The sequence below is a fragment of the Oncorhynchus keta genome, chromosome 35 (genome assembly GCF_023373465.1).
Source record: "Oncorhynchus keta strain PuntledgeMale-10-30-2019 chromosome 35, Oket_V2, whole genome shotgun sequence".
Lineage (NCBI taxonomy): Eukaryota > Metazoa > Chordata > Actinopteri > Salmoniformes > Salmonidae > Oncorhynchus > Oncorhynchus keta.
The window spans coordinates 50069798-50089059 of NC_068455.1; the positions used below are offsets into that span (position 1 = coordinate 50069798).

General features: G+C 40.4%; 1 protein-coding gene across 3 annotated transcripts; it reads right to left on the bottom strand.

Annotated features, from left to right (window-relative positions):
- Positions 1-74: 74 nt before the first annotated feature.
- On the bottom strand, positions 75-13697 carry LOC118368599 (WD repeat-containing protein 20). Of its 3 annotated transcripts, none has more exons than XM_035752829.2 (4): positions 13370-13697; positions 4468-4650; positions 2962-4272; positions 75-990 (listed from the first exon to the last, which is right to left on the bottom strand). In XM_035752829.2, exons 1-4 carry the CDS (start codon positions 13616-13618, stop codon positions 940-942), a joined length of 1794 nt encoding a protein of 597 aa, XP_035608722.1. In that variant the 5' UTR covers positions 13619-13697; the 3' UTR covers positions 75-939. The 3 variants fall into 3 exon arrangements, with proteins under 3 accessions (XP_035608722.1, XP_052353058.1, XP_052353059.1); XM_052497098.1 differs by lacking the exon at positions 13370-13697 and adding an exon at positions 5753-5863; XM_052497099.1 differs by lacking the exon at positions 13370-13697 and adding an exon at positions 5749-5854.
- Between the last annotated feature and the right edge of the window lie 5565 nt (positions 13698-19262).

Here is a 19262-nt window from a genome sequence, read left to right on the forward strand (position 1 = left end):
AGAGAAATGCTCACCAACAGGGATGTAAACAAATGTGTGCACAACAGAGAAATAAGCCTTTTGTGCACAAGGAATATTTTACGTTGATCTTTTATTTCAGTTCATGAAACCAACACTTTACATGTTGCGTTTAAATTTTTGTTCACTAAATTAAAAATACTTTGGATGAAAGCAAATCCTTAGATACCCACATTCTTGGACTTAAAGGGATAGTTTACAGTAATTTAATTTTGGTTAATCTTTTTCTTACCTTGAATGCAGTCTGAGCCTGGACTGACTGCAAAAACCACACCTACGATGACCGAAACCACCTTCTGAACGGAAGACAAGCCACACCAAAATATGTGTAGGTAGGTCAAGAACATATTTTGACTTTAGCAACTGTAGTACCCTTTGACAATGCACATATTCCAAATCATACAGGCTAATGTAGATGAAGGACATGATTTTGATGTGCAACTTTTAGACAATGGATAGTGGGCACTATGGAACACCGCTGTTTTTGTGTAATTCAGTCAACTTTAGCCTGTGACAGCTTGTGGCAGTCACTCCTGGCCCGTGGACAACTTGCAAGGTAAGAAACAGGAATGATAAAAGTTGTTGGGTGAACTATCCTTTTATAAACACAAGCATAATATGAATGGTTTCATCAACTAAGCCAAGCTCGAAGTCCAGAAAAACAGCCTAACGTATGAGCGAAAGAAGACAAATTCTAAAAAAATCTTTTACAAAATTCCAGAAAAGGACAGAGCCACTGTCCAAAACTGCACCACACCCTTTCCATTTCTGTATCTGAATACTTCCACCATCTAGGCCATGTGTATGATAACCAAAAATAAAATAAACTTGCAGTGCCTTGCAGGGTGAAAAGCAGCACCAGGCTCTGGTGACAAATACAGCTCTGTGATGCAGGTTTCTTAGCAGCATAAATAATGTGGGCTATACTACAGTTCCACTGGGAGAGCTGGCTTGGTTTTGGGATGACAAACCCTGGAAAGAAAAAGGATATTTGCATTGGGGAAAGTTCACAAAGCATCAAATTCAGCACACCCATCTTCCTGCCTTCAAAATGGCCAGTGCACAGCAGTTAGCTCGTGGATGACGCAGTGAATGTAATGCATTAATATAACGCTGTTTGGCAAATAAACAGGTCCTCTCATAAAGAATCTGAGAGTGCTGTGGGTGAGCGTAAAGATGACTTGCTTATTTATGCTGCGGTGCCCTGTGGGATGGTAATGCTCCAATATGTTTGTTTTAATATGGAGCCGATGCATACAAATATACTCAATTGGGATCAATGTCTTCTTTCCACTGATAAGAAGGGCTACCTAAGGGCACTTACTTATCCACCAGGTGACTTGATTGTACTTGACATACGAGATTCTTACCATTATTGATTTCTTTGAAAATGTATTGGCTTTGCATGGGGTGGCAGATGAACACAAACCACTCCCCTACTGATTTATTTGGAAAGTGAAGCTAGAATGTTTCATTTGGCTCTATACTCCAGCATTTTGGATTTGAGATCAAATGTTTTATATATGAGGCTACAGCATGTCACATTTTATTTGAGGGTATTTTCATATTTGTTTTTACCATTTAGAAATGAATGCACTTCATGTATCCAGCACACCCATTTTAAGGTGTAATAAGTATTAAGACAAATTCACTTAAATTTAGTCAAGTTGAGTATTTTGTACCATATTCCTAGAACACAGTGACTACATCAAGCTTGCATTTTTTTTTAAAGTATTTGATGCATTTGCAGTTAGGTTTTGGTTGTGTTTCAGATTATGTTGAAATTAATGGTAAAAAATGTAGTGTCACTTTGGAGTCACTTACAGTAAATAAGAATAGAATATGTTCTGAACACTTCTACCTTTGGGGCTTCCGAGTGGAGCAGCTGTCTAAGGCACTTGCATCTCAGTGCTAGAGGCATAACTAGTGCCCCTGGTTCGATTCCAGGCTGTATCACAACAGGCCGTGATTGGGAGTCCCATAGGGCGGCGCACAATTGGCCCTGCATCGTCCGGGATTAGGGTTTGGCCGGGGTAGGCCGCCATTGTAAATAAGAATTTGTTCTCAACCGACCTGCCTAGTTAAATAAAGGTAAAATAAAAAATTAAATACATAAATGTGGATGCTAAAATGATTACAGACAATCATGAATGAATCATGAATAATGATGAGTGATTAACTTAGATGCAAAGATCATGCCCCAAAAACATGCTCACCTGTCACCATTACCAATAACAGGAGAGGTTAGCATTTTTGGGGGGGAATGACATTTATGCCTCCAACTTTCTCACTCATTCACAATATATTCATGATAATCCACATTAATGTAGAAGTATTCTTATTTAAAATAAAACTGCCAAAATGACTACACATTATTTACCATTCATTTCTATTAGGCAAGCAAAATCCAAAACAAACTAAAAATGCATCCAACAGGTTTGTAGAGTCACAAGCTTGATGGAGTCATTGAGTGCTAGAAATATGTGACCAACTACTATACTTTTGACAAATTTTAATACACTAAGTGAATATGTCCAAATACTTGACACCTTAAAAGTTGGGTGACTAGATACATAAATGCTTTAATTTCTAAATGGTAAAATAGATATGCATGAAAACACCCTCAAATAAAAGGTGACATTCTGTACTGTAGCTTCATATAAAACATTTGATCTCAAATAAAAAATGCTGAGTATAGAGCCAAATTAAACATTTTAGATTCACTGTCCAAATAAATATGTAGGGAAGTGTACATAGACAGTTTGAGATATAACACTGCAAGTGCAAGAGATTCCCATACTCATCTACAGTAGGTAATGTTGTCACAATGCTGTCTAAAATGTCCACAATAATACTAACTTTTCTAAATGGATCCTTGCATTTTAGACTACAAAGAAATGCACAGGAATTTAGCAGAACTTAATTTCTATTCAAAGAACTTACCACTTTGCCAGGCCTTGCCCATGTGCAAATAAATCCCTCCTGACAAGCTGTCACTATAGAGTCTTCAAGAAATATTAAGACAGTCAGTCTCTCATGTGCTATTTTTTTACAGATGAGGGGCTCTAGTAAGGGTATGTCTTCCATGCGGGGACAGAGCAGCGTACCCAGTGTCTTTGCAGGGTCTGTTTTGGTTTTGGTGAGCATGTTGAGCTTGTCACTGCTCTTGCTGATAATGTGGCCCATGCTGTGGTTCCATTTGTGTTCCTTCTCGTGGTGCCGCTCTTTGCGATCGTGAATGGAGAGTGTGGCAAACTTGCTTACGCCTGCGGCAATAGTGTTGTCCATGACGCTACTCTTGCTGTTGGCGGTCATAGCTGCAGAGTGCGGTAAGCTGTTGGAGCGTGGCAGGGGAGTAGGGAGGGGGTTACCAGGGGTGTTGGTGCCGTTAGTGCTAGGGTTAATACTCTCTATGCCACCACCTACCCCGCCTCCCACAGCCACGTCCCCTCCCACCGGGGGGCTGGTAGCATTCATCACATTGGTGTGCGTTCTTGTCCGGGAAAGCGGGAGGTGGGGGAAAAGGATATCTTCTGTGAGGTCCCACAAGCAGAGTTGAGTGTCCTGGCCCACTGAACCAAACCTGTATGTGACCTGTACCGGCCGACTGTCCGTGGAGTTGCGCTTAGAGAGTTGGGACTGCGAGCTGTTGGCCCGGTCGCGACCGAAGTGGATCTGGTCCTGGAAGTCCTCGTCACTGCCGCTGAACTCCATAGGGTCCGCATCCTCCACACTGGTTGTGTAATGGTCAAACGCCACCACAGTCACCCACGACTTGTGTCCGTGACCGCGTGCAATAACCCGGCAGTCCACAAACGACCACACGGTCACCAGATCATCCTCGCCCCCCGTGACAATGTACCTTCCGTCTGGACTCCAGCACACACACAGCAGACCCCCAAAGTAGCTTTTCATGGTCCCGTGCAGCTCCACCGCATCAAAGTTGAAGACCCGAAGGAAGCCGTCCTGGCTCACACAAGCCAGGAACTTCCCGTCAGGTGAGAAAGAAAACTCGTTAAGGGCTCCCTCGCCCACCGTCCATTTGAGCAAGGGGTTGCGCGTGGACTTGCTCTTACAAGTGTGCACTGAGTAGTTCTCACCCTGTTTGAGCAACAGGTAGTGAGGTGCTGTGGTGCCACACGTGTGCTCCATGTTGTACAAGTACATGTTTCCACTGGAATGAGTGACTAGGAACAGACTCTCCGAGCCTGGCACCCATTTTACACAAGTTACTCTGGATTTGTCTATTAGTCTCTGGGGAAAGCGGTTTGGGATAGAAAGTGAGGAGGGAGAGAAGGCACAAATGTTACATTTCAATTGTAAGCAACAATGGCATTCATTGCGTTATATGTCAAAAACATAACATTTGAGGCTAGTTCCAATGTAATTTCCATCTTTACTTTTTTATCTTTTGCTTTCTTTTCTTTTTTACTTTCCGTCCCGACTTACTTCCTCATTGAAAAGCTTGCTGGTCTCCTTCTTGATTGGGTCGATGAGCTGCACTTGGCCAGCCGAGAAGCCCACCAACAGGGAGACGCTTTCCGCCGTGGCCGTGAGGTGGTTGAAGTCGTGACATGTGGGCTGTGTTCCTTTGTATATCCTCTTGTCGATAGGTTTGCTCAGATCAGCAGCCTGAAAGATATGCATACAAGATAAGTGAGTTAATTGAAAAAAAGGGGGCTATCTTTAAGTTTTCGCCTAAAATTACATACTAAATCTAAATGCCTGTAGCTCAGGCCCTGAAGCAAGGATATGCATATTCTTGGTACCATTTGAAAGGAAACACTGAAGTTTGTGGAAATGTGAATTGAATGTAGGAGAATATAACACAATAGATCTGGTAGACGAAAATACAAAGAAAAAAACAACCAGCTTTTTTCTACCACCATCTCTGAAATGAAAGAGAAAGGTCCCAGTGCTAGCCGTCACTCTGGTTGTAATTCCGATAGTGTCCACAAGATGGCAGAATATCGTCAAAACTGTATACTTGGACTTTGATTTAGCTTTTCCAGTATTAGACATATTATAAGTTCAACATTTGCAAAACAATCCGTTTTCATAACTTCATAACTCTGAATATCCTGTCGCACAATGTTAGCAGAAACATTTTACGACAGATACAGGGTTCCCGGATACTCCCATAAAGCCCATAAAGTCCACCCCGATTGGTGCTTATTCGACAAAGTTAGTCGTTCAAGTGAAGACCACTCATCAGTGTGCCATGAAGGCGTCGCACTCTGACCAAATATGGTGTTGTTAGGCTATACTACACCACTAATGATATAATGAAGTCTGGTTACGTTCTAGGATCTCTGAGGAATAGTTACGAATGTGATTTGACTAGTTGAAACATTTAGAGTTAGATTTTCACAGATTCCTTTCTTTGCAAATTGAATGAGTGGAAATACAAAATCGATCGTGCATGCTATATGGACCTATTTAGGATATGAAAATGGATTTTATCTAACAAAATGACACTTCATGTTTTGTCTGGGACCCTTTGGATAATAAATCAGAGCAAGATTTCAGAATGTAAGTACACATTTCACCTTCAGAGGTGAATTTATCAAACCTATCACGGTGAAAAAAGTGTTTTGTTAGGAGCTCTCCTCAAACAATAGCATGGCATTTTTTCACAGTAATAGCTACTGTAAATTGGACAGTGCAGTTAAATTAACAATAATTTAAGCTTTCAGCCGATAGACACTTATGATATGATATAATATGTACCGACATTTGTTGTTTCTCTAAAATCTGCGATCGTGACACAAGGCACTGTAAACGGCATGATTTACAACTGTCCCGTTGCGCCGATCCCTAAGAAGTTTGCATATCCTCTTGTCAATTGGTTTGCTCAGGTCAGCAGCCTGAAAGATAAGCATACAAGAAAAGTGAGTTAACTTATGGATGAGGGGCAGTATTGAGTAGCTTGGATGAATAAGGTGCCCAGAAGCTAAGATATGCATATTAGTAGTAGATTTGGACAGAAAACACTCTGGAGTTTCTAAAACTGTTTGAATGATGTCTGGGTATAACATAACTCATAATGCAAAAACCTGAGAAAGAAATCCAACCAGGAAGTGGGAAATCTGAGGTTTGTAGGTTAAGTCTTTGCCAATCCAATATACAGTGGAAATTTGGTCCAATTGCACCTCCTAAGGCTTCCACTAGATGTCTTTAGAACCTTGTTTCAGGCTTCTACTGTGAGAATAAGAACTGTTTCAATCAGGTGTCTAGCAGAATGCCATGAGCTCAGTCAGGCGTGCGCCCGTGAGAGCAAACTGTGTTCCATTGCATTTTGAAAGACAAAGGAATTTTCCGGTTGAAACATTATTGAATGTTAATTATGTTAATAACATCCTAAAGATTGATTCTATACATCGTTTGACATGTTTCTACGAACTGTAATATAACTTTTTGGACTGTCTGGACTAAGTGTGCCTGCGCCTCATGAATTTGGATTTGTGAACTAAACGCGCAAACAAAAAGGAGGTATTTGGACATAAATGGACTTTATCGAACAAAACAAACATTTATTGTGGAACTGGGATTCCTGGGAGTGCATTCTAATGAAGATCATCAAAAGGTAGTGAATATTTATAATGCTATTTCTGACTTCTGTTGACTACACAACATGGTGGGTATCTGTATGGCTTGTTTTGGTCTCTGAGCTGTACTCAGATTATTGCATGGTGTGCTTTTTCCGTAAAGCATTTTTGAAATCTGACACAGCGGTTGATTTAAGATTGGAGCAGTAACCTTTTCAATGTTGCATGTTTTCGGCTCTTGACCAAAGCATCAACGGTGGCATGCAAAAGCAATGAAAGACATGAGTAGTGCGCTCATAAAGCCACCAAAAGCTTTTTTCAAACGGGCTTTGAAGTTGATAGGTTTTAATGAGCATTACAGTATAATCAAGTCTTAAAATCAGAGGGCATCAAAGACTGATATTAGGCCTACGTGACAATAAACAGTGTCACAGGGGGATTGCTGCTGTTGAGTTATGAACAAGAGTTCTATCCAGAAGCCCTGCAGGAAAAGTGAACTCAAAATAGGGTTACAGTAACAAGACTTACAATCAGATAACTTTGACGCATCCAAACCCCAATTTTTGTCATATTGATACAATCAGACCAGGGAATGCAACTCTAGCCTCTTAGGTTTGTGTTTTATTCTAAATGCCCCATGGGCACAGTTAACGAACAAGCACTACGACAGTCACACTAGTTAATGGTTCACTCCATCGACAGAGTGGAAAGATTTGAAGTGGTTAGAAGGCCATTTCTCATGTTTCCAGTCTGCTCATCTGTTGTGGCATAGGCCTATTCCAACCATAGGCATATAGTATATCTTAGTGTGTTAATGTCAGAAAAGTACAACCTTTGGTAGTTATGCACCTTGAGGGTCTGAGTGAATAATGTAGATGTTTAGATCTGTTTACACACTTGAAAGAAATGACTACAGATTTTTTTTTGTTAGGCCACACTGAGGAAATAAGGATCAAGCACCTGTAGCCCTGCATTATCAACCTGTCATGTCCACAACTACTGAGTGACACTAAGATGCCCCTCTCTGAAAGAACTCTAGGCAGAACTTCCTACTTGACCATCAGTGTAACCACACTGACAAAGTCAATGCAAAACCTTGCCAAGTAGCTTAACTCCATGAGTCAAAGGTTTTTATGACCTGCCAACTCGTTACTCAAATGCTTGAATGTAAAAATTGGTGGTTGTATTTGATTAACGTTTTATTAAAAAGTATGGATTTCAGCAAACAAATAAAGGCACGCAACAGAAGGAAAACATACAGTGGGGCAAAAAAGTATTTAGTCAGCCACCAATTGTACAAGTTCTCCCACTTAAAAATATGAGAGGCCTGTAATTTTCATCACTTCAACTATGAAAGACAAAATGAGAAAAAAAAAATCACATTAGGATTTTTAATGAATTTATTTGGTGGAAATAAGCATTTGGTCACCTACAAACAAGCAAGATTTCTGGCTCTTACAGACCTGTAACTTCTTTAAGAAGCTCCTCTGTCCTCCACTCGTTACCTGTATTAATGGCACCTGTTTGAACTTATTATCAGTATGAAAGACACCTGTCCACAACCTCAAAACAGTCACACTCCAAACTCCACTATGGCCAAGACCAAAGAGCTGTCAAAGGACACCAGAAACAAAATTGTAGACTGCACCAGGCTGGGAAGACTGAATCTGCAATAGGTAAGCAGCTTGGTTTGAAGAAATCAACTGTGGGAGCAATTATTAGAAAATGGAAGACATACAAGACCACTGATAATCTCCCTCGATCTGGGGCTCCACGCAAGATCTCACCCCGTGGGGTCAAAATGATCAAAAACGGTGAGCAAAAATCCCAGAACCACACGGGGGGACCTAGTGAATGACCTGCAGAGAGCTGGGACCAAAGTAACAAAGCCTACCATCAGTAACACACTACGCCGCCAGGAACTCAAGTTCTGCAGTGCCAGACGTGTCCCCCCTGCTTAAGCCAGTACATGTCCAGGCCCGTCTGAAGTTTGCTAGAGAGCATTTGGATGATCCAGAAGAAGATTAGGATGATCCAGAAGAAGATTAGGAGAATGTCATATGGTCAGATAACCCAAAATATAACTTTTTGGTAAAAACTCAACTCGTCGTGTTTGGAGGACAAAGAATGCTTGAGTTGCATCCAAATAACACCATACCTACTGTGAAGCATGGGGGTGGAAACATCATGCTTTGGGGTTGTTTTTCTGCGAAGGGACCAGGACGACTGATCCGTGTAAAGGAAAGAATGAATGGGGCCATGTATCGTGAGATTTTGAGTGAAAACCTCTTTCCATCAGCAAGGGCATTGAAGATGAAACGTGGCTGGGTCTTTCAGCATAACAATGATCCCAACGCACTACCCGGGAAACGAAGATCTCTACCCCATAGAAAATCTTTGGAGGGAGTTGAAAGTCTGTGTTGCCCAGCAACAGCCCCAAAACATCACTGCTCTAGAGGAGATCTGCATGGAGGAATGGGCCAAATACCAGCAACAGTGTGTGAAAACCTTGTGAAGACTTACAGAAAACATTTGACCTCTGTCATTGCCAACAAAGGGTATATAACAAAGTATTGGGATACACTTTTGTTATTGACCAAATACTTCATTTTCCACCATAATTTGCAATAAAATCATTAAAAATCCCACAATGTGATTTTCTGGATTTTTTTCCCTCATTTTGTCTGTCATAGTTGAAGTGTACCTATGATGAAAATTACAGGCCTCTCATCTTTTTTAAGCGGGAGAACTAGCACAATTGGTGGCTGACTAAATACTTTTTTGCCCCACTGTAGGTACACGCAAGGGTTTATGGATGAACGTTTTGAAATTATAGCGACTCGAATGAGTTGGGGTTCATTTAAAAAAAACTCTTAATCAACGCTTAATTTAATGGAGAAATTGAGGTAACAATGCAAAACCATGCACTAGAAATTCAGAGGTAAAGTTGGTTTTATATTCACACATTTGGACTAGATGTCGACCGATTATGATTTTTCAATGCCGATACTGATTATTGGAGGACCAAAAAAGCCAATACCTATTAATTGGTCAATTTTCTTATTTACTTATTTGTAATAATGACAATTACAACAATACTGAATGAACAATGAACAATTGTTTTAACTTAATATAATACATCAATAAAATAAATGTTGCCTCAAAATAAATAATTAGACATGCTCAATTTGGTTTAAATAATACAAAAACAAAGTGATGGAGAAGAAAGTAAAAGTGCAATATGTGCCATGTAAAAAAACTAACGTTTAAGTTCCTTGCTCAGAACATGAGAACATATGAAAGCTGGTGGTTCCTTTTAACATGAGTCTTCAATATTCCCATGTAAGAAGTTTTAGGTTGTAGTTATTATAGGACTATTTCTCTCTATACGATTTGTATTTCATATACCTTTGACTATTGGATGTTCTTATAGGCACTTTAGTATTGCCAGTGTAACAGTATAGCTTCCGTCCCTCTCCTCGCCCCTACCTGGGCTCGACCCAGGAACACATCGACAACAGCCACCCTCGAAGCATTGTTACCCATCGCTCCACAAAAGCTGCGAAATATGGAACCGTTTCGTATTTTATTTAACGGGTGGCACCCATAAGTCTAAATATTACTGTTACATTGCACAACCTTCAATGTAATGTCATAATTACGTAAAATTCTGGAAAATTAGTTCGCAAAAAGCCAGGCGGCCCACACTGTTGCATATACCCTGACTCTGCGTGCAATGAACGCAAGAGAAGTTACAATTTCCCTAGTTTAATATTGCCTGCTAACCTCGTTCTCTTTTAACTAAATATGCAGGATTAAAAATATGTACTTCTGTGTATTGATTTTAAGAAAAGCATTGATGTTTATGGTAAGGTACATTCATGCAACGATTGTGATTTTTTCGCCAACGCGCTTCTGTTAAATCATCCCCCGTTTGGCGAAGATGGCTTGTCTTTGTTAGGAAGAAATAGTCTTCACACAGTTTGCAACGAGCCAGGCGGCCCAAACTGCTGCATTATACCCTGACTCTGTTGCACAGAACGCAAGAGAAGTGACACAATTTCCCTAGTTAAAAGAAATTCATGTTAGCAGGCAATATTAACTAAATATGCAGGTTTAAAAATATATACTTGTGTATTGATTTTAAGAAAGGCGTTGTTGTTTATGGTTAGATACACATTGGTGCAACGACGGTGCTTTTTTTGCGAATGTGCTTGTTAAATCATCACCCGTTTGGCAAAGTAGGCCAATTCAATGATAAATTAACAGGCACCGCATCGATTATATGCAACAAGCTAGATAAACTAGTAATATCATTAACCATGTGTACTTAACTAGTGATTATGTTAAGATCGATTGTTTTTTATAAGATACATTTAATGCTAGCTAGCACCTTATCTTGGTGCCTTGCTGCACTCGCATAACAGGTAGTCAGCCTGCCACAGTCTCCTCGTGGAGTGCGATGTAATCGGCCATGATTGGTGTCCAAAATTGCAGATTTCATAACATCGGCCATTCCGATTAATCGGTCGACCTCTAATTCGGACATTCAACAGACATTAGCCAAAAGCATTTTAAAGTTATAAAATCACTAACAAATTAATTGATTGTCACAGAAACATAAAAATAGATATGGTTTATTCTATAAATGTCTAGCATACTTTTAAAACCTTTGTTTTGAATTTTAAAAATCCAGTTTTGATTTGATGAAAATACATATCTTTAAAATGCAATTTAAAGCTGTAGAAATCAATAACTAATTCACTGTTTGTCACAGAAACATCAAACTAGGTATGATTTATTCGATAAATGGCTAGCATACTTTTACAACCTTTGTTTTGAGGAAACATTACAGTTTTCACTTGATAGAGGTAGAGTCCATCTAGAGGCATGTAGAGGTAGAGTCCATCATGATCGAGGCATGTAGTCCATCTAGAGGTTGTGTGGTCAAAGTTCTAACGAGTCTGTTATACCCTATTAGAAGGGGCCTGGCATAAAATGCTGCATCTTCAGTCATATTAAATTACCATTAACAACTACGGGATGAAGGCGTCAGGACTGACTAACAAAGAAGATAGGTGGATGGATCAAGAAGACCAAGTCAGCCGAGAGGATCAACAATGGGCATTCCACGGTGGAGATAAGGAAAACTAAGTGTGAACCATAACATACACTACCGTTCAAAAGTTTGGGGTCACTTAGAAATGTCTTTGTTTTTGAAAGAAAAGCACGGTTTTTGTCCATTAAAATAACATCAAATTGAACAGGAATACATTGTAGACATTGTTAATGTTGTAAATGACTATTGTAGCTGGAAACAGCTGATTTTCTTTTTAATAGAATATCTACAAAGGCGTGCAGAGGCCCATTTATCAGCAACCATCACTCCTGTGTTCCAATGGCAAGTTGTGTTAGCTAATCAAAGTTTATAATTTTAAAGGGCTAATTGATCATTAGAAAACCTTTTGTAATTATGTTAGCACGGCTGAGAACTGTTGTTCTGATAAAAGAAGCAAATAAAACTGGCCTTCTTTAGACTAGTTCAGTATCTGGAGCATCAGCATTTGTGGGTTCGATTACAGACTCAAAATGGCCAGAAACAAAGAACCTTCTTCTGAAACTCGTCAGTCTATTCTTGTTCTGAGAAATGAAGGCTATTCCATGCAAGAAATTGCCAAGAAACTGAAGATCTAGTACAACGCTTGTGTTCAACGCTCCCTTTACAGAACAGCGCAAACTGGTTCTAAGCAGAATAGAAAGTGGGAGGCCACATTGCACAACTGAGCAAGAGGACAAGTACATTTCAGTGTTTAGTTTGAGAAACAGACACCTTAAAAAGTCCTCAACTGGTAGCTTCATTAAATAGTAGAGGTGACTCCGGGATGCTGGCATTCTAGGCAGAGTTGCAAAGAGTAAGCCATATCTCAGACTGGCCAATAAAAAGAAAAGATTAAGATGGGCAAAATAACACAGAGACTGGAGAGGGGAACTCTGCCAAGAAGGCCAGCATCCCAGAGTCACCTCTTCACTGTTGACTTTGAGATTGGTGTTTTGCGGGTATTACTTAATGAAGCTGCCAGTTGATGACTTGTGAAGTGTATGTTTTTCAAACTAGACACTCAAACGTACTTGTCCTCTTGCTCAGTTTCCATTCTGGTTAGAGCCGGTTTGTGCTGTCCTGTTAAGGGAGTAGTACACAGCATTGTACGAGATCTTCAGTTTCTTGGCAATTTCTCACATGGAATAGCTTTCATTTCTCAGAACAAGAATAGACTGATGAGTGGTATGTGGTCAGTCATAGAACATCATTATATACATGTGAATTTGCAAGTTATTGTGCAAATTAATTCTCAACAATACCTTGTTGACTCCATTATTGTGAAATTAGTTATTTAGTGTAGGTAACTTTACACCTCAATACTTTGCGTAGCCTAGCTAGCTCGCCTATGTCACAACAGAAGCAGAGCATCCGTGCACTGTAGCTACGTCATGACCCAAGCAATTAAATTGAAGTACAGTGGAGGTCAGTCACATCAATTGCCAATATTGGGATTCTTGTCAAATGTTCAGCATGGTCCGTAGATAGCTGTTACCGGTTAACTGACTGTCAGATTAGAGTTAGTTTGCTGGCTAGCTCGCGGTGCATAACGTTACCACAACACTTAGACTGGTGGTGCTAGCTAGGACACAGTAACGTTACTGTGCATTTGTCATACACCAGGCAAACTGGACAAAACTGACCTGTTGTCATCAATTAAGACATACAAATTATAAATAAAACTGTTAGCATAATGTTTAGCTACCTTTCTAACGCCTTTGTAGATGTAGAAGTACAGCTCCCGGCCCACATTGAAACATATTCGGTCGCCGTTGCCAGACTGGTCATTGACGTTGACAAATGAAACTTTGACAGGGTTCGAACCCTGGGAATTGAAAGGCACCCTATTGGGGCGGCTATATTCGGAATGAGTGAGGAGTTTATAGACGCCTTCCCGTGTAGTGAATTGAGTTTTAATTTCGTTAATCTCCTTCCCTCCTCCCTCCGCCGCCATCTTTGAATTACATTCATCCTTCCTCGAGTCCGGATTTTACACATGAAACGTGCGCATGCCCGTTCATATGTAAAAGTAGTGTCGACTCGCGCAAGTAGACCTATTCGAATGTAGGACAGGAGAAGAAGAAACCACCTCAAAAATGTGATACGTTCTAACACTGGCAGCCCACATATTTCCCACCTTGGTAAAATACACGTTCTTCTTCGGTGGAGTTAAACGGCTGTTGTATAATCGCCCTAATTGAAATATAGTATACATCCATTACACTTTGTGATACAACATGTGAAAAGGGGAAACGGGAAAATAAAAAATGAAATATATTTTGACATACCCTACCAACTAACCCTACACTCATTAAAACCCACCACCTTATTCTATTACTTTTAACCCTATCTAATCCTACCCCTGGTCAACAACCTGCGAGGACGGGGCACTATACCACCCAACACACCCTGTAACTCTTCTGAAGTTAAATCTCGTACCCCCAAATACTTCTCTGCTGCCACCACATCTATTTTCTGTGACCTACGTTCCATCTCTGCAGTACAGTTGATAACCATTGCTATGGAAACCAACTTTTAAAAAGCATATACACTACATGACTAAAAGTATGTGGACACCTGCTCGTTGAACATCTCGTTCCAAATCATGGGTTTTAATATGGAGGTGGTCCCCCCTTTGCTACAATAAAAGCCTAAACTCTTCTAGGAAGGCTTCCGGTGATGAATATATGCCATTTAGCAGACGCTTTTATCCAAAGCGACTTACAGTCATGTGTGCATACATTCTACGTATGGGTGGTCCCGGGAATCGAACCCACTACCCATGGCGTTACAAGCGCCATGCTCTACCAACTGTGCTACAGCCCCAGGGGTCCGTGCTGATTGTACGGAGATTGTGGCAGCAGGTTAAATGGCGTCCCTTGAGATATTTGTCAGGAGAAGTCCAGGGTGGAATATGGAGGAGGAATAGAGGAGGAGGAATAGAGGGAAAAAGAAAGGCAGAGAAGGTTTAAGAGAGAAAGAGGGTGAGCTTGAGTCGGTTAAAAATTGCAACCAAAAGGGGGATGGTCTGTAAAAGAAGAATGGTAGAAAGTGTAAGCAGAATTAGCTGAAGAGGATAAATGGAAGTGAATGAGGTCGATGTATCAGAGGTGGTAGGTGTGGTGAAGTTCTGAGTCCAAGTCTTGCACCAAGGGTCAGGATAAAGATGAGTCTGTGACAGTAGCAGTGAAGCTTTTGGAAAAAGTGGACCTTTGCCTTTTGGCTGATCTATTTGTGGTTTCAGGGTTTGTGAAACAGAGTTGGGTGCTGTGGAATTGGTGAGGGTAACCAGAAGTGGTTTTGTGATAATTGTTTGTTTCTGCTGGTCAGAGGGAGAAGGCTCGTTAAACGAATGGGGGCAAGAAATGTGAATTGTTTTGCTCTCAAGAAAAGGGTGCCATTGAAAGGAGTGATTACTGGAGTAGCAGTAAATAAACGTTGAACAACTGAAGGGGAAGATCCCGGTGTTTGTGATGCTCGTTGTTTGGTGAGGGCGGTGTGAGTGGTGAAACAGAAATTATTGTCTGTTCTTTTGAGTTTTGATGTTGAGTCTTTGCCCAACAAAGTGATGTTAGGATATATAAGATATCCGGTACGAGCAGTGTGTAGGAGGGAGATTCCTAGGTGTGAGAAGTGTGCAGAAGGGCATTAGACAAAGGAATGTGTAGCATTGGGGAAAGTAGTGGTATGGGTTAATTGTAGGGGTGCCCATGGAGCGAGAGAGACAGGTTGAGGTTTCCAGGGTTACAGTAGTGTAGATTTTGTCATATGCTGAGGCAGTCAAGAAAGTAGAGGAAGATGGGTCAAAGGGAGGGATCCTGAGAGGATTGGTGTGAGTATACCTGTACCAGTACAGAAGGATAAACCAACAAGTGATATATGTTTCAGTAAGATTGGATTTTTAGCATTTATAATAATGGTTATTCAACTGTACTGCAGGGATGGAACATAAGTCACAGAAAATGGAGGTTGTGGTGGCAGCTGCAGAAAGGTATTTGGGCGTGTGAGACTTGACATCAGAAGAGTTACAGGATATGGTAAGTGGTGGTGTCCCATCCTTCCAGGTTGTTTGCTTGAACAAATAAATACTCTACCATCTAACACAATACGAACACATTTTTTTTAAATAATACAAAAATAACACCACCCTACTCCACTATTTGAATCTATTTTGTCCTACCCCCAGGCCAAGTATAAGGGAGTTGTACTTTTCACTAGATGTTGAAACAGTTTTTTCTTCGCATTATGGGGTATTGTGTGTAGATTGATGAGGAAAAAAATAATTTAATACATTTTAGAATAAGGCACTAACGTAACAAAATGTGGAAAAAGTCAAGGTGTCTTAATGCATCCCGAAAGCACTATGTCCTCTCTCAGACTATTGGTCTAGAGTAGGACTAGCTAGGGTTAAATAGTGGAAAGGGTGTTTTTTTAGGGCTAATAGGTGGTAGGGTCATTTCCATTTTCACTTTATTATTGTATCAAATAATATGTTGGTAGGCTGTGAATGGCCTCACACACCAGTACAGTAGGTGTAGGCACCTAAAAGTTCGATGCGATCTGCCAACCAAATCCCAAAGAAGAGCTCTTCAGAGAAATCTCTTGACAGTCCCACCTCTCTCAGGTGACTCTTCAAATGGAAGTTCGGTTCTCCACGAGCAGAGATAGCACAAGGGTGTGGCCACGGGAAGAGGCAGTGCGTCGTCACCCCCCCGGGAAAGCACAGGCACTTTTCTTGCCATACGGTAGGACAAATTGATATAAATCAATCTATTGGAGAACATTGATGTAGAAGTTATTCACATTTACAAGGATAACATCTGAGTCCATTATGAATGCAAATATGCACTTTCACTCTTTTCAAAAGAATTTGAAGAGCTTCATTCTTACACATGTGAGGAATAGCATTCCATATTAATTTGTATTGCTGGTTTATATTTTGGTGTAGTGATATTTTGGGGGATGAATAAATAATGCATTTGCAAGTTCTATTGAATGGTAGTTATGGAATAAATATGTGGTAGAGGGATGTGCTTTAGATTAATATTAAATAATAAAGTGACTCGATTTGAGTATTCTGTAAATCCTTGAGAATAAAGCATCCACAATCTTTCTCAATTTCCTGTAAACAAAGCACATTCTGCTATGTGGCTCTCCATCTGTTCTGACAATGACAGACAGCTCCCCTCATACACCCCCCCCCATGAATGTAGAGGATAATCTGTACGGATTGAAAGGATTGGACAATTGTAATAATTACACCAGGGTGAACATTCCACATTACATCAAGGGGCTAGGGTTCATTTGGAATTCAGCCCAAGAGCAGAGGAACGATGAATCAAATATCACAGTTACAAAGTAAAGGGCTCAGGTTTAGCCATAGTTTGGTTAGCCATTCGATCTGTATAAGTAAGCAGCAATATGGTTGCCTCACTTTTAAAAGGAGACGATCTAAGTAATATGTAATTGTGCACAGGCTCTTCTGTGCCCAATTATGAGTCATGCATTTTGAAAAGGTCACACATTAAGACTAAAATCATGGAACAGTCTCATTTTAAAAATTCATTTTGAAACGTATGCAGCAGTCTATGACCAATAGTGATTTAATAACTAGCAACCACATTTTAAATCATTGACACTGTCATTAATGTCATTAACCAACATCTTTACACCATCATAAAAATGTACAGAATCCGTCTCCTAACTTGTTCCAACTTCCCTTTTCCATACACAAACCAGCTGACCCATTTTCCATGGGCCTCCTTTTTTTTCCATACACAAGACAACTGACCACATTACTCAGACTTCCTTGACCACTTCCCAATTACAATGGATGTTAAATGCAGATTTTATTCTAACTACGGTTACTTGAATAAAGTGTTTCATATCGACATTACCCATACAAACTGTTTCATAAGAGTACTATACTACAAATAAATTATTAATAGGAATGATTTATTAATAGGAATTCCCTAGGCTTCTGGTGACACTACTCGTAAAAGTTGTGAGGGTCTTCCTTGGTGGTGATGTCAAAGTCTACGGTGAAGATGAGATCGGCTCGGGTGAAGTTCAAATATACAGGCAGAGTGACCTGTGGGATTGAGAGATATACAAGTGTGTTATGTCATTAAAACAGTACAATTGTTATGGTATTTGGACAATATAGACTAGGAATAGCTCCCAACTTAATTGTATGTATTTGACTGACTTCCTATGAGCCATCTATTTATTGGATACATTCTAAGGGAATGTGAGGTTGGTATTATATGTGGAGAAAGTTGATATTTGTAATCTGGCAATAGCCTGGAGGGGATAAATCAAGTTTCTGTATTGAATTGAATCCAATGAAAGCATTGAGCTCAATCACTTAACATTTGTACATTTGTGTACAGTGCAGTATTTATGTTGTTATGAGCCGTACCATGTGCCTCTTCTCAGTAGTTCAAGTCATTCAGAGTTGAATGAATTGTGAGGTTGTTGGTGAATGGAAAAATGCGGAGTCAGGCGCAGGATCAGATATGAGTAATAATCCAAATTTACTCAAAATATAAGTACCGGTAATGTTCCAACAAGGAAAAACACAATCTTCCAGAGCAAAAAGAACGAACCCACATGACAAACAATAACGCACAAAACAGAGAGGGAAGTCAAAGGGTTAAGTAAGGAACATTAATTAATAGAATGGAAACCAGGTGTGTATGAATAAGACAAAACAAAATGAAAATGAAACATGGATCGGTGGTGACTAGAAGGCCGGTGACATTGACCACCGAACGCCGCCCGAACAAGGAGAGGGACCAACATCGGCAGAAGTCGTGACATGAATAATATCCAAATGAGATGCGAACATTAGCAATATGCTAACCTGACGAATTAGGCAAACAGGGTGTCTGTCTATCAACTGTGAGAAATCATTAATGGAGTCATTTTAACATTTTAAGGTAACACCAAATCCACGAAGATCTTCCTTTGACAGGAATCTATCCCTTTAATATAGAAGTCAGATGAATGTACCTTGAGCTCCTTTTTAGCGCCCTCGCTGGCAGCTCCCTGGGAGATGGCCTGCAGCTGCTTGACGTGCTCGCTGAAGTCGGCCACCCACTGGATGACAGTCATGGAGGCAGGCACGGTGTAGTGGCACCAACTATGAGGCAGGATACCCGGAGGAGACATGCTACATGTTAGCATTGGGAATCCTTCTCGACACTCTATATAACCATATTGACTTGAAAAAGTCTATATGTTACCATATTAAATTTCACACATTGTGACTGTACAACCACATTGGGGTATAACTGGAAAAGGTACATTTCCAGAAGAAAATGTGCTCTTGCTTCACCTATAAAAGCGTTTCATAGTAGTGGAAGAAGTGTAGGAGTTTGATGAGGGTTGATGAAGGTCCGCAGGTCGTTGGTTTGCTTCTTGCCCTCTCACACCTGCACCACATCAGTCAGATCTTGGCGCACCTCCTGAAGCATGTGGGTGCCCATCTTCACCTCGCGCTCAAAGAAGCAGAACAGGGGATCTTGTGTGTGGCATTCTTTTCACCTGTACAGTCCTTGAAAAGAAACCCACACCCTGAGTATTTGTGAATTGCA